Source organism: Mustela putorius, unplaced genomic scaffold (genome assembly GCF_011764305.1).
Source record: "Mustela putorius furo isolate JIRA1106 unplaced genomic scaffold, ASM1176430v1.1 tig00000580_pilon_pilon_pilon, whole genome shotgun sequence".
NCBI lineage: Eukaryota > Metazoa > Chordata > Mammalia > Carnivora > Mustelidae > Mustela > Mustela putorius.
Window position 1 is genome coordinate 14829098 of NW_025421423.1, and position 25148 is coordinate 14854245.

General features: G+C 35.3%; 1 protein-coding gene across 1 annotated transcript in view; it reads right to left on the reverse strand.

Annotated features, from left to right (window-relative positions):
* Positions 1 to 25148, reverse strand: part of SHOC1 (shortage in chiasmata 1) — a 68175-nt gene that overhangs the window by 24297 nt on the left and 18730 nt on the right. Inside the window, exons 8-17 of the mRNA XM_045081705.1 lie at positions 24847 to 24955; positions 19490 to 19584; positions 18525 to 18767; positions 15781 to 16194; positions 13806 to 13931; positions 12275 to 12451; positions 10216 to 10320; positions 7043 to 7221; positions 5673 to 5745; positions 773 to 845 (exon numbers count right to left, since the gene is read on the reverse strand). Coding sequence (XP_044937640.1) covers positions 773 to 845; positions 5673 to 5745; positions 7043 to 7221; positions 10216 to 10320; positions 12275 to 12451; positions 13806 to 13931; positions 15781 to 16194; positions 18525 to 18767; positions 19490 to 19584; positions 24847 to 24955 — 1594 coding nt within the window. The remainder of the gene's footprint in view (positions 1 to 772; positions 846 to 5672; positions 5746 to 7042; positions 7222 to 10215; positions 10321 to 12274; positions 12452 to 13805; positions 13932 to 15780; positions 16195 to 18524; positions 18768 to 19489; positions 19585 to 24846; positions 24956 to 25148) is intronic.

Sequence of the window (25148 nt, forward strand, 5' to 3'; positions counted from 1 at the left end):
AATGAGCTTCATAGGTGATTTAGCAATGACAAAAAACAGATACTTAAATATCATAACTTTATCTTTCCTATCTTCAAATTCCATATAATAGCACTTATTGTAATGAAAATTCTCTACTGCTGCTTTCTATCTAAAGCAATCTAGATAGATAGCAGACCCAAGTTAAATCTTTTATGGGCTTCTATTTGACTTACAACTTCTCTTTTTGTTATCTGGCTCCCAATATTAGCAATAAAAATTTCTACATAAAATAAGGCAAAATAAAAACATTTTTAGATAAGTCAACACTAAATATTATTATTAGCATGCTTTTACCAAGAGAATTTCTAAAGAATGTACTTTAGGAAGAAGGAGAACTCAAAAGAAAGGAAGAAGATAAAAGAAACAATGCTATGCAAACTTAGAAAAAAAAGAAAGGAAGAAGATAAAAGAAACAATGCTATGCAAACTTAGAAAAAAAAGAAACAATGCTAAGCAAACCCCCCCAAACTGGTATAAACATGATCTAAACGGGTACTTCCTGTACTAACAGTAACACTGATAATGATAAGTGGGGGACATTATAGCAAGATTAAACTAAAATTCTGGACAACAATAATATATAACACACAAAGCAATGACCAGAGTTGAAGTATTCTAATGTAAAACACTTCAGGAAGAGGAGAGACACATTGATTTTGAACCTTTTAAAAAGTTAAATTCCAGAAGAAATTGTGCTTTTCCTATGGAACTGGTATGCTTATTCCCCATAGGTGAAGAAATACATTTTTACCCATTTAAAACACCTTCAGATTCCAGGAAATCTTTCCTTTTGTTGTTTGAATGTAAGACAGTCAATGTTAAACCTGTTGGGGAAAAAAAGAGTAATAAAAGTGTTTTTCAGTGTTTTGTTCATATATAATTTTTAGATGTTATATATCTCATTACTATAAAAAATGAGATAAAGGCCTTGAACAAGGAGACTGCTTAAAATACAATTTGTTGAATTATTCTTCTGTCTGTGGGTATCAGAAAGTTTGAAGCTTGGGCAATATTTCTGTTGTGTGTGTATGTTTTTTATGTACAAGCATGAAATTCTGAGTTTATTATGTAAAATAATAAAATGTATCAAAGTCTTAATTTTAAAGTAGCCAAATTAAACACTCATCCATTTGTGCATTTTACTTTGCTAAAAACCCTGGTTGATTTTACCTTCTTTCTCTAGTCAAAAATTTAAGTATGTAACTAAATAGCAAGAGACTAATTTTGATGTCCCTTTTTCCTTTTTTTTTAAGATTATTTATTTATTTATTTATTTGACAGAGAGAGATCACAAGTAGGCAGAGAGAGAGGAAGGGAAGCAGGCACCCTGCTGCGCAGAGAGCCCAACTCGGGGCTCTATCCCAGGACCCCAGGACTATGACCTGAGCCGAAGGCAGAGGCTTATTAACCCACTGAGCCACCCAGGTGCCCCTTACTCCTGCTTCTTAATCATAATTTAAGTTTCTTATGTTACTGATTTTTTAGCAAAATAAAATGAATTTTAAAAAATTCTGTAGCCACAATACAGTTTATTTTTGGTAGACATCATTGGTTTAAGAATAGCTAATTCTAGTTAAAGTAAATTTTACACTCTATTGGTGTATTTTTGTCAGTTGTAAGGTTGACAAAGGCATGATGTGATAATGACAGAGTAATACTTAATAATTTTATGTTTACTTGGCTTGATATGTCAATAGTTTTGGTCAACAATAAGAAGAGGATGAGTAGTACTTCTCTTTTTATATAAATTTATAAAGTCATATTATTATTATTATTTTAAAGATTTTATTTTTAAGCAGTCTCTACAACCAACGTGGGGTTCAAACTCACAATATTGAGATCAAGAGTTGCATGGTCCACCCACTGAGCCAGCCAGGCACCCCAAACTCAAACTACTTAAAACCTAATCTCTTTAGCACAGAGAAGATGAAACCACATTTCTACTTGCTAACACTAGACAGAAAAAGAAGGCCTCACTCCTAGACATAGAGGATAGCTGCTCATTAAAAAGATAGAAAAAACATTTTTTCAGCTTAAGGAGTAAAATATTTTTGTGTCAGTAAACCTTTTTGAAAAAAATAGCAGAGTAGTGATGATATAATCCCCAAAGCCAAAAGAAACACAATAATTTCTATTATTGATATTATTAATACTATTAATAGCCTATTAATAGCCCAATAATAGCCTATTAATAAAGAAGTGATACATGCAATAATAGTTTGTCCATGTGTCTTAAGTACACCAAAAGAAAAGGTGCCCCATTAAGTAGGTTTAAGTAATCTTCTCTATGGGGCAGGAATATTTCCTCAGCCTCTTTACAAAAGTATTACTTCAGTAACCTAAATCCCTTTGTTTCATAATGCTACATTGCTTAGCACTTTCCTAATTAAAAAAAATGTTTTCAGTTACCCCGATTCCAGACACGTGTCAAGTTCAAGCCTCACCAATTGTCAACTACTACTTTTAACATTTATGGTACTAGTAAAATATTGTGAATTTGGTGGATAAGACCTCATCTTCCCAGGACAGGAAACCTGGATGAAATAATAAGACCCAAGCTTGCAAATGTGGACTCTAGACGTATGATAATGTCTAGAAACAGCACCTTATAAAGTTCTATTGGAAAGAGACTTCCATTCTCATATTACTATAATTTAAAAGTTAATTTTACCAAGAGCACTGATAAGCCGACATTTGTAATATTTGTATATAATTCAGTTCAGTTTTTTTCACTAGTCTCAGTCTACTATGTATATAGAGAGGCATTCATTAGTTCAGTTATTCAATTCATTTTTATTAAGTTCCTTCTATATTCCAGACATTTCTGTGGGTGCTGGGAATACAAATTAGGAAATGGTCCTTACCCTCCAGAAGGTGACATGCTAGTAAAGAAGAGAAAATAGAATTAGTTGTTATAGCCTAGGATGGCAAGAAGTGCCTTAAAAATATGCACATAATTCACTAAGAGCACAGGGGAAAGCATTTACATCAAGGCTTCCTGAACAAATGTTTTAACTAATTTTTAAAGGTTGTGTAGGAGTTAGCTGCTAGAGAAGGGAGAAGAACATTCTGATAGCAGGAACAGGAAGCATAATATAGGAAACAGCATGATAAATAGCTTGGTAGGTGTGGAGGCCAAGAAAAACAAGGCTGTATCCACCTCCAGTCTAGCCCTAACATAGCCCTCCCCTCCATAAAACTGAAGGAAGCTGAAGCAGAAGAAAATGCAAAGTTAAACCTAAATCTCACTAACAAGAACGCTTGATAGGAGAAATGTGACATTCCACCAGGAAACTCCCAATTGTCGTCATGTTAGTGCCTCATCAAAGGGAGAAACGGCCTTAACTTGATAATAACCAGGCCTCCAATACCCTGACAGTCTTTTTTACCCTGATAGCCCTTCTGAACATCCCCTTTGTCCTCACCTACTGCTGAGCCAGCAGTCATGGCCCAATTATCTACTGCCAAGTCAACCCCCACTCTGCCTTTAAAAACCTCTGACTGTAATCTGGTTCAGGGTCCAAGTCCCAACACTCTGCTGTGTTGGGTATACTTGGGCCCAAGCTTAAGCTTGTCAAATAAACCCTCATGTGATTGCATCGGTGTTGGCTCCTTGGTGGTCTCTCGGACACGAAAACTTGGGCATAACAGTAGGGCTACAGCAAAGGTATATTTGGAGATGGTATGGAGGGCAGAGAAATAGTAAATAAAGGGTGACATAGGTTGAGGGTGGTATTTTATTTTATTTTAAGATTTTATTTATTTATTTGACAGAGAGAGAGACACAGGGAGAGAGGGAACACCAGCAGAGGGATAGGGAGATAGGGATAGGGAGAAGCAGGCTTCCCACCAAGCAGGGAGCCTGAAGCAGGGCTCGATCCTAGGATCATGGGATCATGACCTGAGGTGAACGCAGATGCTCAAAGCCACCCAGGCATCCCTGGTATTTTATTTTTAATACTGGAGGGCTTAAAGATTAAGGAAGAGTCTTTGGAGAGGAAGGTTGGGTAAGGAAATAACTGATGGAGGAACACTGATGCAAGAAGACCTGGGATCCAAAGCAAAAGTGAAAAACTGGTTTTCAAAAGGAGGAGGTTCACCTCCTTTACAAAGAAAGGAAAAGATAAAAGAATAGAAGAAATGAAGGTAAGTTTGTAGATGGTAGGTTGTAAGATGAAAGGTTGTTAAATATTAAGAGACCATTAAAGATCAGAGAAGTTAAATCTGTAGTGGTATTAAACTATCTGATTTTCTCTGATAATGCTCAGAAACTCGTGTATAGGAGCAGGGGGTTAAATATCTTGATGGATTCAGAGCTGAGAATAAACAGAAGGTACAGCAGAAGGACAAGATTGATTAAAGTCATGGGCACATCACCAAGTCTGGAAAGAGAAAAATGCTAAGGAGTTAATTGATTACAAGAAAGGAGTTGACTGGGACGCCTGGGTGGCTCAGTTGGTTGGACGACTGCCTTCGGCTCAGGTCATGATCCCGGAGTCCCGGGATCGAGTCCCGCATCGGGCTCCCAGCTCCACGGGGAGTCTGCTTCTCCCTCTGACCTTCTCCTTGCTCATGCTCTCTCTCACTGTCTCTCTCTCAAATAAATAAATAAAATCTTTAAAAAAAAAAAAAAAGAAAGGAGTTAACTGATTACAGAGCTCTAAGTTGCTGAACATCATGAAAGAGGTAAGATAGTTGTGGACAGAGAGCAATGTATCAGAGTTTAAAGTTCAGAATTCTGCATTATTACAAGGTTGATGGCATAACCAAAAGGTGAATACTATTACTCCTGTGGAGGTCAATGAAACTACAAGGTCAAGGTGTTGACCTTGTACAAACAACAAGGTGTTGAATGAGCCATTCACATTAAAGGCACTAGGATAGTGGCAGGACTAGGAGTGGAAAGAATACCATGAACCAGGTGCGCAACTGTCCAGGAATGTGTGGGTGGTTACTAGATGATGGCAAGACAATGCTGTGGTAATATGGCATAGCTCAGATGATAGAGAAATAATGTTGTTGGTTTTTTTTTCAAGGTTTTATGTATTTATTTGAGAGAGAAAGAGAGAGAGAGAGAGCACAACAGGAGGAGTGGGAGAGGGAGAAGCAGGCTTCCCCCTGAGCAGGGAGCCCAATGTGGTGCGTGATCCACCTGAGGTGAAGGCAGATGCTTAATGACTGAGCCACCCAGGTGCCCTGAGAAATAATGTTTTGGAAAGGATAATGGAAAGCAAGAAATGGCCCTTTCAATCCTATGATTGGTATGTATGTATGTGTGTGTGTGTGTGTGTATACACACACATACACATATACATATATATATACACACACGTATGTATATATATATATATATATATATATCATATATAAGAGAAAGAGAATTATCAGCTTCTATATGAAAGGGATACAGGGGAGGCTGTATCATCTGCAGAAAGCTGGGTTCACTTAAGACAAGGAGATAAAAAAGGAAAAGGGTTTACATATAAGCAATGGGTTCCATGGCTCAAGGTGGAAAAGGCTGGCAGAGTATGGCAATCCATACATAAAATGAATTTTATGTTATTATATCTTAATTTAAAAACTTAGATCACTACATTTTCATATGTTTCAAACATCTGTTATCAAATGAGGCATAATTTAAAACTCCCTACCTTCCATTTTGTTAAGGATTTTAATGAGTAAATGTTTTTCACCATCTGAGTCCATTCTTATTATAATCAGCACCTGATCAAAAACAAGAATTTCATATATATCTGAATAATTATTCTTTTTCATAGTTTTGCTACTGTGATAAAATAACAAGCTTCAATGGTTACATGAAACTATTGATAAAAAGATTACCAAGTAAATATTTGTGCTGTAAAAGATATCAGTGCTTAAACGCAAAGGAATAAATTCTGGTAAGATCAAATATCAATTAGGAAAATATTCTGGAGTAGCATTCTTAGCATTCATGTACTCCCATTAGGGTGACTGTATACATAAATTGTTTTTACCAGCATTGTTTGTGTTAAATTCAACCCAAACAAGTTTGAACTAGTGGGAAAAAAACAATGATTTATTGCTATACTTTCCTAGTTATCATTATAGGTTTTTTTGTTTTTGTTTTTGTTTTTGGTTGAGTGCGGGGAGAGTACAACAAATAAATTATAATTTTAAAATTTCTTACTGATTATTTTACTTTATTTTAATGACAAGCAGTTATCTAAGTAACCACAGAGCTGGAGACAAAGACACAGGAGGGACAAAGAAAAAAAAGGAAGAAAAAGGCCAAATTTATCCAGATTTAGCATAAAGCATTTGAAATGTTTTTCAGCTTGAAAATATTTAAGAAAGTCTTTCCTCGTAAGTCTTTATCAATGAAACCTTCATATGCTTGAGGTAGGGTGGACGAAAATTTCCAATATGATCCAAAACACAAGTTAATGCTTTCTTAATAGAATCACATAAGATAAGCTTCTGGCTCAATATCTAAAATTAATTATTGTAGTTCTGTTATTTGGTATATGTTCATGAATTTAGACATACCAGACAACAGTTCTGAGATCTGGAGAACCAATTCATAGAAAACTGCATATAATAAAAATGAAAGTATTTTTATTTTTTTATTTTTTAAAGATTTTATTTATTTATTTGACAGAGAGAGATGACAAGTAGGCAGAGAGGCAGACAGAGAGAGAGAGGAGGAAGCAGGCTCCCCGCTGAGCAGAGAGCCCGATGCGGGACTCGATCCCAGGACCCTGAGATCATGACCCGAGCCGAAGGCAGTGGCTTAACCCACTGAGCCACCCAGGCACCCATGAAAGTATTTTTAAATTCAAGATACATGAACAGTGATGCAAATCATCCTTTTTCTGGGTCCAATTCTGTTTTGTTAACTTACTTAAGGAGAAAGCTACCAAGGGTTTCTCTAGAAATAGTCTAGATTATTTCATAATTTCAGAGTTAAATGCAAAATTTTATCTGACATTCAATTCTTGTTTACGCTGATTACTGTCATCTGCTTTATTCCAGCACTTACCTTAATCTGTTGCCCACTTTGCATCCAACTTAGTATCTGACATTGTAGTTCTTGTATCTTGTGGTTGGTTTCAGGCTTTTTTTCCCTAATAAACTGTACAATCTCCAGCTGTCTGCAAATGTCATCTAAATAGGAGCCTAAAATATTTTTGTAGATATCTTTTGCATTTGACAAATATCCTGTTAAAAACAAAAGTAGGGGGAATGTGCGAAGGCATATCTTTTTGTTCTTTGAGAAAAGCCATGCGTCATAACAGAGTTTAAATTTCCCTTAATCTTTTTCCGATTTTGATCAAACATATTGACTAATGAAAACCTTAAAACTGAGTGAGCTGAAAAATAATACCAAATGTCTTCTTCTAAGCTACGTAATGACATACTCTATATATCCTCTGAATATACCCCATCTTTTCCTGCCTTCTGGCTTGGTCTACACTTACATGCAAGTCCTATGGAAATATCACTTCATTGGAATTTTCTTGGTATTTTATCTATAGAGTTTTTGTACTTGATTTCTTATGTATATATATGACAATCTCATTAGTCTATAAACTCCTGGGATATAATCCATGGTACTTATGCATAATTCATTTATAGAGCTGCTAAAAGAGCAGAGCCTAAATTCAGACTCACTAAAGCAGTTTCTAACAGAATGCTGAGACCAATCCCTGAAAGTTCATATTCAGTAAATCTAGACTCTTTCTCAGGGATTTCTGCCTAAAAGCTCTTCCTGCTTCTCTAGACCTCATCTTCTGAAAGAGAAGTCCAAGCCAGTAGCATCCAGTTTCAATGGCTCACTATCATCTATAGGATAAGGTCTGAACTCTTTTGTGCAGCCTAAAAGGCTATTCATGATTTGTTTCTTTGTTATGTCTTCAGGCTTAGTTCCTATTCCTTTCTACCTTATTCTCTTCGATTTAACTACATGCAGCACACCCACTGGGTCATTCTTCTGGGCTCTCAATTCTGCCTATAATACCCTTTCATCCTTTCTTTTCTTGGCAAACTCCTACTTGTTTTTAAACAAATATTCAGCTTTAAGGGTAACAGTCTTGATCCTTTGTGCCATTAGTACATATTGCTGCTCTAATACCCATTACACAATACTGAATTTATTTCTGGGTTTAACCTCGGGAGTGAAACTTTATACCCTTAGTCTTGAAACTCATTAACTTCCTAGCTTGGGAGAGGTAGAAAACCAGAAGCTGGGAGAAAAATACAGAATTCTGGAAGGCAGCGGGCAGACAGCCAAACCCCCATGGATCTTTCTTTCTCTGCCACTAGGCAGAGAAAAAGAAAAAAGAGGACAATCTAACTCACTGATTTTGAGAGGTTTAGAGGAGTGAGACAGCTCTCCACTAAAAATGTCCAAGCTGGCTAGGTTATTCCTTATGGCTTGGTTTGTTTTCCAACAAGGATTTTACTTTCATAGTATTCCTCAAGGTAGCCAAACAGCAATTCTCAAGTTTGATTTGGTGAAAGTATTCCTTTAAGGAACAAAAATAATTCAGCTGAAGTACATAGTTCTTAATGGTCTCACCTAATCCTGGAGTAGATTGTGAAAGTACAAAGTACTTAAACATGAATATATCTCAAGTAATCCTCCATAAATATTACTTCTCCAATTCTAGCTCTCTAATACTAATAAGTATTGAGCAATAGTGAGTCAAAATTGCACTCTCTTTACAGCACTGGGAGCTCAGATACTCTATCTAGATTCTGACATTCTGCCTTATGTTATGCTTTAACAATCAGCCTAGCTTTTGAAAGAACTGATGATCTTTTATGGAAGCTGAAAAGTATAATGAAGACAGGTGACTAAACAGAGGGGCAAGTAAAACTACACCTTTACACCAATTTCAGGTACTGTAAACTAGGGTGAGAGTCCCCAATCCATACTTGTCTGGGGATGGAGATAAAACAACCAAATCCAGCATCAACACCCAAATGGTTTAATTAGAGGAAAAGCACCACATTGGGCTTTCCAAAAATAACTGTAATTCAGTTTTAATACTTGGCCAGATAATACTAATATGATACTTGGCCAAATATTATAACTCCCAGTGCTGCTGAGGGAGTACAGTTGTAATTCACTGCTGCTCAGTACTTACCAAAACCTTGGATTAGAAAATACTTGTCTGGGTCACAGATAAAACAAAACCTCTGGGTCACAGATCATAGTAAAATTATTTTCACTTTATATTTCAAGTAAGTTCTAGAAATTCTAAACTATAAAACAATTCTATAAGTATACCATTACTAAACAAGTCTAAATAATCCTGCAATAAGGAGTCTCAAGCAGTAGGGTATTGAGAGAGATATTTAAATGATTTTGATAGTTTACTTTTTATTTTTTTTATTTTTTAAAAGATTTTATTTATTTATTTGACACAGAGAGAGAGCTCACAAGTAGGCAGAGAGTCAGGCAGAGAGAGAGAGAGAAGCAGGCTCCCTGCTGAGCAAAGAGCCCGATGCGGGGCTCAGTCCCAGGACAGAGATCATGACCTGAGCCAAAGGCAGCGGCTTAATCCACTGAGCCACCCAGGCGCCCCTGATTTTAATAGTTTAGAAAAAATTTCTAAAATCTTTAAATTTTCCAATGTATTCAAAATAGCTTGATTTTTATTCCTCCAGTAATTCATATCCTAATTTACAGAAAAAACTAAAAAAAGAAATTACAAAATATCTACTATTAATAATTTGGTTATCGTATATATATTATATATATTATTATATATGTATGTAACATATATTATATTATATATAACTATATATACGTATAGTATATATAGCAAAGATTCAAAGCCACATTCAATGAAGACCTAAAATGTACATGGCAAAATATCTTACATTAAAAAGCAGTATATGACAATGATTATACAATCAAATCTGTTTAAGGCATTATGACTCTGTAATTCAGGCCTAAATTAGAGAATCCTAAACCTATTTTCCTAAGTGATGATATTTATTACAAATTGTTTCTTTTAAAGAATACAGGCAGAATAAAACATAATATTCTATTATAATTATGTCAAAATGTATATGAAGTTTAATGTGCAAGTATAAAAGGCTACATAATTTCTTATAAGGTGCATCTTTTTCAGAAAAGTAAGTTATTTCAGATGAAATATTTCAATAGGAAGAAAAGGGGAAATAAAAATTTTCCCCACTAACCCAATGCTGTGTCCAAGCTACATGTTAAAAGGACATCTCTAATTGTTACCAGAAGATGTAAGAGAGCAGCATGCTTGAACGTCACTTCTTTTTCATCATTTGTACCTAAGCAAGCAGAAACATATTTAAAAACATAAGATACACATCAGAATTTCAGAATAGGTATCAGAATGCTTAACAATAATATCTAACATTCTTTATTAGGTGTGTCAGACAAGTTTATTGTGAACCTCATTTTTTGGATGAGAAAACAGTCCGAACAAGGCTTAGTAACTGTCCAAGGCCAACATGTGAATAAATGGGGGAGCTGGGATTCAAACCCATATGACTAACCTTAGTGTTCATACTCTTGTTGCTTTCCCGCTTTTGGTAAGAAAAAAGATCAGTAATTCCCAGTTATAAAACAAGAAGAAAATTAAACTTGTAACTTGCCAACTGGTGAAGATAAAGCTAGGTAATCCTAACATAAAGCAATACCTTGAAATGGAGGCAGAGATACCTGGGAATAATGACTGTCCAAAGATATGACTTGAGCAAGAGATGTATTCACAGGAACAGGCCAATTGTCTACTTAAATGTGTTCCATGTAGTTTTATAGGTTTTTGAAGATGATAGATTGGATTTTACTGTGTGCAAAAGTGAAACCAAAAAGATGAATCTAGGCCACTGCCCCAATTCAACCAGAAAAGCTCTACTTTTCTGTTTTATATAGTGGGATCCCATGAAATATTTATTTGTATAAAAAGTTCTGCTAAAAAGTTTGAAAAGTGCTTATCTAATCAATCAATAAAGATCAAGGCAAATATGAAGTAGTCACTGGGAACCAAGAGGCAACAGGAGAACCATTTATGAGTAGTATATCCAGCCCCTATAAGGACTTGTGGAAACAAGATGACCTGGAAGGGATGTGAACAGGGTGAGAAACCAGATTTGGTATCATTTTTCTTCTTTAGGAGAGTATTTCTTGAACATCTCTTAGAGTGCAGATTTGCAGCTGATGAATTCTTTTAGTTTTTGTATGTGTGAAACATCTTTATTTCACCTTTGCTTTTTTTTTTTTTAAGATTTAATTTATTTATTTGACACAGAGGGATCACAAGTAGGCAGAGAGGCAGGCAGATAGAGGGGGAAGCAGGCTCCCTGCTCAGGAGTTGATCCCAGAACCCTGAGATCATGACCTCAGCTGAAGGCAGAGGCTTAACCAACTGAGCCACCTAGGTGCCCCTCACCTTTGCTTTCATAATGTATGTTTGCCTAGTTCTACACTAGGATTTTTTTCTTTCAGTATTTCATTTTATTTTTTAAAGATTTATTTATTTAAGAAAGAAAGACAGAAAGACAGTGTGGCATGGAGGGACCACAGGAGAGGGTGAGGGGGAACCCTCAAGCGACTCCCAGCTAACTGCAGAGCTGGACCCTGGGCTCAATTCCAGGACCCTGAGATCAAGATCAGAGTCAGTTCTGTTGCTTCAACACAGAATATCCACTGGGTTCTGTTCCTACTATCTGTTCTTGTGCTATGGTCTGGTGACTTTTTCAAGGGAGTAAGCTAGGGCAATAGTAGGGCTCATCTTACTTGTTTCCCATATCTCAGAAATCACTGTTCTTCACTGCCTGATGTCTAGGGTCTTAAAAACTGGTTTCATGTATTTTGCCTTTGTCTTTTCTTTTTTTTCCTGAAAACTCCATTCTTGGCCAGAAGAAAAGTCCAGGATTGACTTTAATTAATCTATTTTTTAACCTCCCCCCTACCTTAGGAGGGAACAGGTGGTTCAGATGTTCATAATATAGAGTTAATTTAGTTTTTGCAATAGGAATCTGTCAAGTAATATATGTCAATTAGAAGCATTACTGAGAAGCAATGCCAGATGGTATTTGTTACCTTTTTCTCTTACTTAGCTCACCCTCCAGTATTAGTTTATAGTGTCATATTCTGAATTAAAGTGATGCCTTCATCCATGACTAACTTCTATACCTTCTATATTCAATTTTTACTCATTTGATACAATAACCCATATGTTTTTATCCTTTTAAATAACATGATTTTATTTGTACTCACCTTGCTGAATAGCATCACTTATTACTTTTTCTTGTTCCTTTAGGAGGAATCTTGTTTGGTCAAAAATGACAGTGGCAAATGTCCAATTAGCGGCAGGGAGAGTACAGAGGCATACAAGTTTTTTTAAAATAGGAGTAGCTGCTGCTTCTAGGAGACAGAATGCTTGGCACTGGCTATCTGTGAAAATAAAAGCATTAAAGATAGTGTTTTATAAGGGTGGCATGCTGGACACCTGGGTGGCTCAGTTGGTTAAGCAACTGCCTTTGGCTCAGGTCAGGATCCTGAAGTCTCAGGATCAAGTCCTGCATCAAGCTCCCTGCTCAGCAGAGAGTCTGCTTCTCCTTCTGACCCTCTCCTTCTCATGCTCTCTCTCATTCTCTCTCACTCAAATAAATACAATCTTAAAAAAAAAGAAAAAGCGGAGGGGGGGGCGCCTGGGTGGCTCCGTGGGTTAAAGCCTCTGCCTTTGGCTCGGGTCATGATCCCAGAGTCCTGGGATCGAGCCCCACATCGGGCTCTCTCCTCTGTGGGGAGCCTGTTTCCTCCTCTCTCTCTCTGCCTGCCTCTCTGCATGCTTGTGATCTCTGTCAAGTAAATTAAAAAAAAAAAAAAAAAGGATGGCATGCTCCTTTTGACAAACCAATTAAACATGTCACTTGATGGAAAACTGAACTACTTCCAAATTATTTTCTGAGTTAAAAATCATGAGACTGTATAGAGGTTCATTTAGGGTATTTATTCTAAATAAACTTATAACAACAAAATAAAACAAAAACCTTCTGTAAAATTTGCAGAATTTAATGATTATTCTGCCTATTAAATGTGTATTCAGTAACTAGTTTGGCATGGCAAGCATGAGGAGCCATATAAAAAGAATTACATTTTTTTTCTTTTCCCTCCACAATTAGCTTACAACCTTAAGCTGAACAAAGTTACCACAATGACAAATTGTTTCTAGTTTTCACTAGAAAAGCAATACTTTAAGATTTGCATTATCATCTAAAGGTCATAAAACTGAACCAAAAAATTGAAAGGATACTAGAAACTAGTGTCATATTTCCTTATTGATTTTAATAATAATCATGATGTTCTTAAGCAGACTATTCTTTAGGAGTCAAGGAATATTCTTCACATCAGAGGCAAAAATATTAATCAGTATAGGAAACAATAATAGCTTCTTTAACATCACCCTGATGGTGGGTAAGAGAACAGAGGGAGTAAGCCTCTGCAGTTCATTCTTCTGACTGGGCAGAAGTGTCGCAGCAGCGGCAGTTTGCTGTTGTCTGAAGAATGTAGGGAAGCAGCAATTTAAATGAAGAAAGAAATAACAGTGAGTGGACTGAAGTAGGGAAATGGAAAGAAGAAGAGGCAGTGAATGGGGTGTTCAGGTGTGGGAATATCTTAAAAGTAGGAATGGAAGGAAGAAACATCTGAAACAAGTATGGCCTGATTCACACTCAGGAAAGGGCTTTCAAATTTACTTACTTAGAATGCACTTTAAAAACATACAGCATAAAAGCATACAGCATACCTGATGCTTGAATTTCAATGACATTATCCACTATCCTTTCCTGATTTATTTTCTCTAGAGCTTTATTAGTACAAACAGGAGGACTTTCTTCCTGAAGAGTCAAACAATGTTCTTTATCTTGAAATCCTAATAAAAATGTTAATTCGCATTATTCAGGGAAACTTAAACATTGTTTTACTTAAAATGCTTCCATGTAATACTATCACAATGTTAAAGCTTTTCCTTGAAACACATCAGGATTAAATTGAACAACTATTCAGGTCGACAGATATAACACAGTGCTGAATGGCAACAGCAAAAAGAATCTTGACATTGAATCACTGTTTCAATCTCAGTTCTGACACTAGCTTCAGTGTCCCCATATGTAATATATAGATAAATATACTTATTTTTAATATTGTTATAAAGATTAAACACCAAGTACAGTTCCTGATACCCAAAATGCACAAAGAGCTCAATATCATTTCTCTATGACTTTCTACATACCCCCTCCTTCTGCTACTAATTCTCTCCTATGCCCCAAGTCCTCCCTGGCTCTGTCCTTTCTTAATTAGGTCAATTCTTAACCACTCACCTTTCAGCTCTCAGGAATTTTTCTATAACCCTACTCTACTATATTGCAAGCTTCTCGAGGTTAGCAATGGTATCATCTTTATCTCTAATATGTATTTTAGTGCCTGGCATACAACATTCAACAAATGTCACTTTTCTTCCTTCTTTCCTAGGTATTATAGAGTATTGTAGAGTACTATATATATATATATATATATATATATATATACACACACACACACTATTTATAGTTTTATATGTTAATGTATATATAAGTTATATGTATAACATATATAAAAACATATATATAACTATTTATAGTTACTTATATTAACTAGATAGTAATGTTATCTGTTAATAATACAATTACAGGGTAATTTTAAAATTACAATACCATCTTAAAAGATTTTAACATATGAGTTTTAAATACATGGTGAAAATCAATGGAGTAAAATATCCTAAACTAGATTATGCTATTATTTTCAAGTTTGCTTTTAATTAACTATAAATAACTGGAATAGCTAGGATTAAATTATATGAATTACTAGAGTTTTTGAGGGGGCCCAGTAAGTTGTAACATTCTTTCTTGCCTCTGAATTAACTATAAAATAAGGCAAGAAGTAAAATATATACCAAAATATTACCTCTTTTACTAATAAAGTTTAAGCTGGAGGAAGGAACTTAGTTTGAGAGTCAAGTGGGCTTACTAACTAAACAGCAGAATTGAATGTTAATAATATATGAGACCATAAGACCTAACTATGCTGTAATTCTCACACATAAATATTTTTGTACTTAATTCTTCTGGGTAACATATGTCAAATATATTCTAGTAATTTAAAAAACACAATACCATCTTAAAAGATTTTAACATATGAGTTTAAATACATGGTGAAAATACTTATTGTTTCTTTACCAGAAATAAAATGATACGACACATACTACCTTTGACATGGTCATAAACAGTGAACGTAAAATAATTAGAACTTACACAGAACTCTTCAGTAAATTTAAAAGAGTAATAAGCAATCAAATGGGCAAAGTGTTTTTAAGTACACATTAAAATGTAATACTGAGAACTGTCAGCTAAAAGAGAAAAAAGAATGGCAGAATGATCAATAAAAGTTAGAAATACTGACTCTGTGTGGCCAAGTTGCAGAAAGCAAGTTTTACAAATAGTGGCTTTTCTTACAAGTTCAAAAGCACTTATAAATTTTTTGGAAAATACGTATCTACATCCATACCTAAATAGCCACATCTATCTCCATACGCAATAAGTATCATGAATGAATGTCATTTTGTTTGACTTTGAAAAAGAATATATTCTGTTCAAAAGATCTTTAAATTTTACCTTCTCTAGTAAATTATACATTTAGTCCTTAAAGCTATTATATCTATGCCAAAATATTACTAAATTACCCACCATCATTTTCTTTACTGCCTGTGACTTCAGTCTTTGACATACAAGTCTTATATTTATTTCGCAGTGTAATAAAGTCACTCAAAAGGTCCAAATCGTTCTCCCATTTTTTACCATGCTTAAAAGGTGCTTTATCAATTTTTGGAGAGGAAGATGGTTCAACAGATGGTACTGTGCAGTCAAGTTCTAAGTAATCTTCATTTTCTTTATTTTGGCTTATTCTATCAACTAGTTCTAGATCATTCTTTGGTTTTTCTTCTTTTGTTGGTTGTTTAACAGATAAATTGTCATCAGAAAAACACAGATCTGATACTTCTGCCAGAGATGAAATCTTTTGTGGAGGTAATAAATGATCATTTGTAGATGTCTCATTAATAAGTACAGTAGGTGAAGAACAACTTTTTTGCTCTAGCCATGCTGAAAACAGAAAATAAAAATAACTAAATGACTTTCATGCATAAATGAGTGTTTTTACTAGGGTATTAAAATAACTTTTATTTGTAAGTTCTTATTAATATATTTGATCCTTAGAAGTACTTTGTCTCTTGCTTTGAAAATCAATTTTGGCCTGAATAAAATAAATTTTTTAAAAAGTGCAAAAATTCAGGGGCGCCTGGGTGGCTCAGTGGGTTAAGCCTCTGCCTTCGGCCCAGGTCATGATCCCAGGGTCCTGGGATCGAGCCCCACATCGGGCTCTCTCCTTGGCGGGGAGCCTGCTTCTCTCTCTCTCTCTCTCTCTGCCTGCCTCTCTGCCTACTTGTGACCTCTCTGTCTCTCTCTGTCAAATAAACAAATAAAATCTTTAAAAAAAAAAAAAAAAAAAAAGTGCAAAAATTCAGCACCTCTTATTCTTAATCTTGGAGCTAGGTTACCAAGCAAAGAAAGAATTCCAGAAAAGCCCTATTGCTAACAGGCTTGCAATTAAGTCTAAAGGTCAAAATCTTAGGTACCAAGCAATCCACAGAACAACAGAATATACTTGCAATATATACACTTGAAAAAGGACTGTATATATCCAGAGAACTCTTGTAGCTTAATATTTAAAAAGAAAGCCAATTTAAAATTTGACAAAATATTTAAAAAATATTTAAACAATACATAAGATATGTACATGCTATAACATGGATGAATCTTAACAACATTCTAAATGAAAGAAGCCAATCACAAAAGACCACATATTGTATGATTCCATTTACATGAAACATCCAGAGTCAACAAATCTATAGAGACAGAAGATAGATTAGTGGTTCCACAGCTGGGAAAATAGGGAAAAATGGGGAGTGACTGCCAATGGGTACAGGATTTCTTCTGGGGGATGAGAAAAATGTTCTAAAATTGATTGTGGTGCTGATTACAACTCTGTGAATACACTAAAACCACTGAATGGCATACTTAAATGGATAATTGTATGGTATATGAATTGTATTTCAATAAAGCTAATATATATGTGTATATATTTTCCTTTGGCTCACGTCTTGATCCCAGGGTCCTGGGATCGAGCCCCACGTCAGGCTCTCCGCTTGGTGGAGAGCCTGCTTCCTCTTCTGTCTCTTCCTGCCTCTCTGTCTACTTCTGATCTCGGTCTGTCAAATAAATGAATAAATAAATCTTAAAAAAAAATAAAACTCTTCTTCTACCCTGAGTACCCTCCTATGCCTTTAGGATAGATTGAATGGTGTACATTTCCTTGACATAGTCTATTTTCCTTTCTAGCAAAGCCCTCCATTTTCTGTCTTTGAAACATCTCTTGGTGACAACAATTCTTGCTCTAGTTCCTATTTCCTTAAAGCAGTCTCCCAATATACACAATAATTTCTAAAATGCATTTTTAAATATATTTACTTACTCTATAATAAACTAAAAGTGAACTTTCCCAACTTAACTTTAAGATCTAAAGCTATTGCACAAACTGATTTAAAAACAATCTATAGGGACGCCTGGGTGGCTCAGTTGGTTAAGCAGCTGCCTTCGGCTCAGGTCATGATCCCTGCGTCCTGGGATTGAGTCCCGCATCGGGCTCCTTGCTCAGCAGGGAGCCTGCTTCTCCCTCTGCCTCTGCCTGCCATTCTGTCTGCCTGTGCTTGCTCTCTCCCCCTCTCTCTCTCTGATAAATAAATAAAATTTAAAAAAAAAAATAAAAAAAAATAAAAACAATCTATATATACTTCAAAAAGGTGTAATTCAGACTAAGTATGTTCCATTTATTACAACGGCATATATAACAGCCAAAATAACTCAAAAGATACTTAAAAGACATTTCTGCCACCTTAAATTATATAATTAAAAAATGTTAACTGAGTAAATTCTTTAGAAACAAAGGAAGATTATCTACTGTTAAAGAAAGCTTACTAGATATTATTGAACACGCAGAGTTTACCTGTCAGATCAAAGAATAACAGTCCTGCTTTGAGTCTAGTCTGATGTAAATAAACACTGCGCTAGCAATTAATCAATATAAAAAGAAACAAAGTCACATTAATTGAAAATGGCCAGAAATTTAAAAACAGACTATACAATTTTAGGACAACAAAGGACTTCAGGATGAGCAAGTCAAACTTCCTTATTTTTTTCAAGGAAAAGAATGGGGCTTAGTGGAGCTCAAAATGATAAATTCTGGCAGAGCCAGGGCTAATACTGAATGCTGGAATTTAGTTTTATTTTCTCAATCACCTAGATGCTCAATCAGCATCTAACATTTTCTCATTCTGAAAAATTCATAGAGTGGATATTTACTATTGTGTACTTACATTCTAACTGAGGCTCTTTTGTTGGCAAAAATATCTCCATTTTAGTATCATCAGATGATAGGTTATCATGACACAAATACATATTTGGATGTTCCAAAACTTCTGCCTCTTTCAGATTCAGTTGTCCCTTTTCCCACCACTCTGTGCTCACAAGATTAACTACCAGGCTTTCTTCCTCAATAGAAAATATCTTTTTCAAATCCATAACTGAATATTGACTGTTGGGCTCTTCAGTTCTTGGCACTTAAAAAACAATAACAAACCGAAAACAGAAACAGTTCAAAGGGCAAAAGAGATGAAAAACACAATAAATAGCACCACACTGAAAATTGCTTATGAAATAGATTTTCACACATTGGGGAAAAAAAGTGAAACCTGGAGTTATATAGCTAGTATTTTGTCTTCAAGATACTAAAAGTCCAAAATATTATAGCAATAGAAGTCACATAGGGACTTATTTTAATCTGTGGAAATATCATAAAGTTAAAATTATTCTAACACATACTAGGAGATAGTACCATTATTTTGTTTGAACATTTTAATAATTACTAAATTAACAAATTTGATAACATTCTGAGGAATTAAAGTAAGATTTACTAAATTTGAAATTCTATTTTATTATAACGATCCTAAACTAGAAGGTATATTTGATCAGATTTTATGATGACTATCATCTTAGATACTGTGGCACAGAGCTTTCCACATGATTACTTTTAACCTAATAATAACAAATCATAATGTATGGAGGAACTGAAGTAGCATAACTACTTAAATTTTTATCTACACTACATGCTTCAACCCAAAATTAAGATGAAAAATTTTGAAATCCTAATTTTGGATCTGTGTTTTTTTAATAATGACAGTAACAACACTAAAAAAAAAAATAAAGCTGACAATACATTTCTACTAACTATATCTTCTTACCTTTACTTTTTGTTTAGCATTCAAAATCAAGTAATCTTTACCTGTAAGCAGAAATGGTTTCAGTGAGCTTCTGCAGCTTTCTAACTGCCACATCATGTGGTTTTTGTTAGCTGATTCTTCAGCAGTAAGCAAACTACTGAAAAAGAGGTAGAGCCTAATATATTAATAATATTGAGCATTTTTGTATAATAAAATTTTATTTTTCCTCTTTTAGATTTAAATTCAATTAGCCAATATATAGTAGTACATCATTAGTTTTTTTAAATTTATTTATTTTCAGAAAAACGGTATTCATTATTTTTTCACCACACCCAGTGCTCCATGCAATCCGTGCCCTCTATAATACCCACCACCTGGTACTAGTTTTTGATGTAGTGTTCAATGATCCATTAGTTGCATATAACACCCAGTGCTCATCATCATGTAATAAAATTTTATTTTAAGAAAATTATTTTTCTAAGTATTTTTTTACATTCAAAAGCAAGTGAAAAACATACTCTATAAATGTGTAAACTGAAATAGAGATTTTCATAGAACAAATTTCATATACTTACTTTTCCTCCCTTTGGAAGTTTTGACAATTTGTTAGCTCTTAATTGCTCCTGCTTGCCTACCTTAACTCCTCTATCTCCCTCAATGAAACTTGGAGACAAAGGAGGCTGACTTAGGAGGGGTTTAGCACTTCCTTCCATGAAGTGTGCCAGCACTAACCCTATAAACCACCCAAATTAAAAATATAATTTAAGTAAAATTACTGTGCTTTCCATACAAAAAAGTAGTTTTAACACAAATTTTTTACAAAATTGTTGTCCCCAAGTCCATTCTAAACAAATTCTGGAGCCTCTACTAGTTGAGGGCCAGAATTATGAAAATGTTCTGCCTGCTCTACGTTTTCAGGAAGGTAAAAGGTTTTTTTTTGGCGGGGGAGGGGGGGGAAGAAGGTGAAAGTTTAGTGGGAAAGTCTAGTTCAGGTCCTTTAATCTTGACGGGTGTGTGAATGAGTGATGTATGTCTGTTTACCCGTTTAGGAGTACTAGGAGAGAAAGGAAGAAAGATGGATGACAATTAGTGTAAATCACAGCTTATCAGTAGCTATGAAGGTACTAGCCTTGGTAGGGAAGATAACATTAACTCACAAACCCCTTAATCTGTGCTCCCAAACCTCTCACTCCGAGTTAAGAATTGATTGTATTCTGGTTCTCTGCTCATATGGGACATATGTGAGCACTCTAATTATAATATAATTATACTGCTAGTTGAGTTGACAGTCCTGGGCAGCAGAAAGCTGTTTTATGTCTAAGCTATCCAATTTACATAATCCAAAATCCAGGATGAAGTGACAAACTGAGATTCTAGATAATTCTTGAAACTTACCAAGATCTCTTTGACAAACAGCTCAGATTATAGGCAATTACTTTAAAGCAAAGGGAAGGCAAGCCAAGTCCAACAGAAGGTCATAATGTAAATAAATATTCCCACTCTTAATGGAACTTTCTGAAGATATGTCTGAATTTGATATATTGTTTCATTATAAATAAAAATATGTTCACAATTCAGTAATCAGTGTGGAAATAAAGTCTGGTGCTACACAGACTTTTCTTTTTAGCTCCATAAAGTCTAGCAAGAGAGTCTGACATGTGGTAAGCTCCCAAAATATTTGTTAACTGGATATATTTCCAGCCAAAATGTGTTCTGAAATAAAAGTAATTGGGGACATAAAAGCAAATTAAGAGTACAGTAACATTACACATTATCTTTCCCTTCTGTTTTTTTAACACTTTTTTCTTTTTTAGATTCACAGATGAGGTGAAAATCCATTTTTAAAATAGGAATTTTAAGGTTTTTATATTCATAAACCAAATGGAAGTGATTTACCTCTCGCTAATGAAAATAGCAGTGATGAGATGACCTCTTTAAGTTGTTTCAAATAGAACAACTTTGGTCTAGAACTTTAGGCTAATTTTAAAAATCCTTTTGTGCTCTAACTTGGGCAAATCATAAAACCTAGATGAGACTTAAGTTTCATCTATGTAGTTGAGTTACAACAATAAGTAGATATATAACTTGTGTGATTAACAGGGATTTATGACAATTAAGTAAATGCTTTTAATATTAGATTGAAATTCAAGATTGTACTAATTTCTTCTAGTTTCTGTTTCTGATTGCCAATCTGCCTTAACACATGGATTCAGATATGTGGAGTAAAAGAGCACTAAAAAAAGATGGTATAGGTCCTGTGAATAAACATCTGCACCTCAGCAAAGGGACTAAAAGTATTTAAGCAAAGTTTAAGTAGTTTCTGTACTTGTTCCATGAGATTTTTAAGAGTTCATTTCTGATATGGGCAGTTCCAGTTCATGGCAGAGTTTTGTATGTGACAGATTTATCCCCCAAATGACACTATTCTTTGCAAGAAAATGAAGGTAATTGGAGCCTTCAGTACCAGGCTCCTCCATTGTGTGCTGTGATACCTTCCTGAGATCATTAATAGAAACCTGAGCAGCTAGTGATGAGTTGTTCCCATTGCTCCCAAATACACAACAGAATTCTCCTTTGACAGATCACAGCTAAAAACTAAAAACTCAGGGGCACCTGGGTGGCTCAGTGGGTTAGGCCTCTGCCTTCGGCTCTGGTCATGATCTCAGGGTCATGGGATTGAGTCCTGCATGGTGCTCTCTGCTCAGTGGGGAGCCTGCTTCCTCCTCTCTCTCTGCCTGCCTCTCTGCCTACTTGTGATTTCTATCTTTCAAATAAATAAATAATCTTTAAAAAAACAAAAACAAAACAAAACAAAAAACCCTAAAAACTCAGTACTCAGCTCCCACAGCATTCATTCTGGGAACAATTCATTAGAGACTTGTAGACTTTCCTGTAATTTTCCTGAAATGTATTATTTTTGGACTCATTTAGTTTCAGGACTACAGTGGGGAAAGAAAGAGGCTATACTGGTTATGCTCCTAGTTTTGTAACTGGTGTAAAAGCAGGGGAATAGAGTGTCAATTCCAAGACAGCAGACTAATCTAACTTAGAACACATTAAGTTACATGTATGCCACATGGTAGAAGTTAGCAACCCAAGCTATCTCAGACTCCACTGGAGGACAAATATGCTGGGCCAGTAAGCTATACAATTTTGGCTCAAACTAGAATACAATGATCCAGCCCTGCAATGTCAGTTCTGAGATTATAGACCACTCTGTGCAGCAACAATCGGGTATTGAACAGATTTGTGGATCAATACTTGGTTCTACATGTCTAGTTTTCCAAAACCAATACCACATCAACAAAGGTAAACAAGGTCAGTGAATGCCTTCTGTTAGAGATGGGATATGATCCCTAGTACTCCTAGGAAAGTAATTTGATAGACAAATCTATTTATTGATCCTTATCCACACTGCCCTGTGATCCTTGTCTATTCCTGGTCAGAGAGTTATGATGCCTGGGTGGCTCAGCTGATTAAGTGGCTGCCTTCAGCTCAGGTCATGATCCCGGAGTCCCGGGATTGAGTCCCGCATCGGGCTCCCAGCTCCATGGGGAGTCTGCTTCTCCCTCTGACCTTCTCCTCTCTCATGTTCTCTCTCACTGTCTCTCTCTCAAATAAATAAAATATTAAAAAGGAAAAAAAAAGCTCAAGTAAATAAACCAATAAAATCTTAAAAAAAAAAGAAAAAAGAAAAAGTTGGAAGACAGCTACCCAAGATGAAGCCAAGAAAAGACATCTCATGATGAATCCAATCCCACTAATATCTTAATCTTAGACTTCTAGTCTCCAGACTGTGAATAAATAAATTTAAATTTATTTACCATAGATTGGGTATTTAAGCCATTGTCTCTGGTATTTGTTAAGGCAGCCTGAGCAAATGAATATACACTATACTATCTTTCGTAGCAGTGAGTGCCAATAGAGGCAGTACCACTGGCAGGTATCCAATGGCAATATCCTAAGCAAACTATTCTAGTGCCAGAATCTTTACAATCTTTCAACTTGCCTATTTTTAATGGTAATATGTTCACATTCAAAATACTAAAAATATAAAAGAACCTGGCTCTATCACTTACTAGCTCCCGAATTGCCAGGTTACCCAGGTCCCTTCCAGACACAACCGAAGCTACCTGATTCTTGTGTGTCTTTCTAAAGATATTCTATAAATACAAAATCAAGGATGTACAAATGGCCACAGACACATGAAAAAATGTTCAACATTACTCAGCATCAGGGAAATACAAATCAAAACCATAACAAAATACCACCTCACACTGGTTAGAATGGCTAAAATTAATAACAACAGATGTTGGCAAGGATGTGGAGAAAGGGGAACCCTCCTACACTGTTGGTGGAAATGCAAGCTGGTACAGCCATTCTGGAAAACAGTATGGAGGTTCCTTAAAAAGTTGAAAATAGAGCTACCCTACAACCCAGCAATTGCACCACTGGGTATTTACCCTAAAGATACAACTGTAGTGATCTGAAGGGGCACCTGCACCCATGTTTAAAGCAGCAATGTCCACAATAGCCAAACTATGGAAAGAGCCCAGATGTCCACCGACAGATGAACAGATAAAGAAGATGTATATATATACACGATAGAATACTACTCAACCATCAAAAAATTGAAATCTTATTTGCAATGACATGGATGGAACTAGAGGGCATTATTCTAAATGAAATAAGTCAGTCAGAGAAAGACAATTATCATATGATTTTACTCCTATGTGGAATTTAAAAAACAAAACAGAGGAGCATAGGGGAAGGGAAAAATAAAACAAGATGAAATCAGAGAGACAGACTAACCACAAGAAACTTTCAATCATAGGAAACAAACTGAGTGTTGCTGGAGGGGCGGGGCATGAAGGAATGGGATGGCTGGGTGCTGAACATTAAGGAAGGCACATGATGTAATGAGCGCTGTATATTATATAAGACTGATGAATCACTGACCTCTATCTCTGAAATTAATAATATATGATATGTTAATTAATTGATTTAAATTTTAAAAATAGTATCAAGAAATTTTAAAAAGTATGTACATATATATTCATACATTCTATTTGCCTACTATAGATACTGTCCTCTCTTACATTTTTTTCACAGAGGTATCTTGTAAATTACCTTTATATGGAGGGATCTGATTAAGGACTGGTTATTCTGGGGGCACCTGGGTGGCTCAGTGGGTTAAGCCTCTGCCTTCGGCTCAGGTCATGATCTCAGGGTCCTGGGATCGAGCCCCACATTGGGCTCTCTGCTCAGCAGGGAGCCTGTTTACCCCTCTGTCTCTGCCTGCCTCTCTGCCTACTTGTGATCTCTGTCTGTCAAATAAATAAATAAATAAAATCTTAAAGAAAAAAAAAGGACTGAGTTCTAGCTATAATCTTGAGTTCTAGCTATAATCTTTACTTACATTTTACAAATAGGAGAAAATGGAAATGTCTGAAGTCCTGTACATAATGAAGTCATGGAAGAATGTTGGTTTGTTAGATGTAGATGAGTTAATGGCATTTCTAACTCAACTAGAATACAAAAAGTTTAAAAAACAATTAATTACATAAACATGGTATAAAATTAAGTATAATTTAGAACTTTTTGTAAGCAACTATTATGTTGATCATTCTGCTACAACAAAAATTTTCAATAAAAAGACACTTGGGTTACTTAAAATACAAAATAACAGTTTTAAATTTCCATCATAAGGAATTACACATG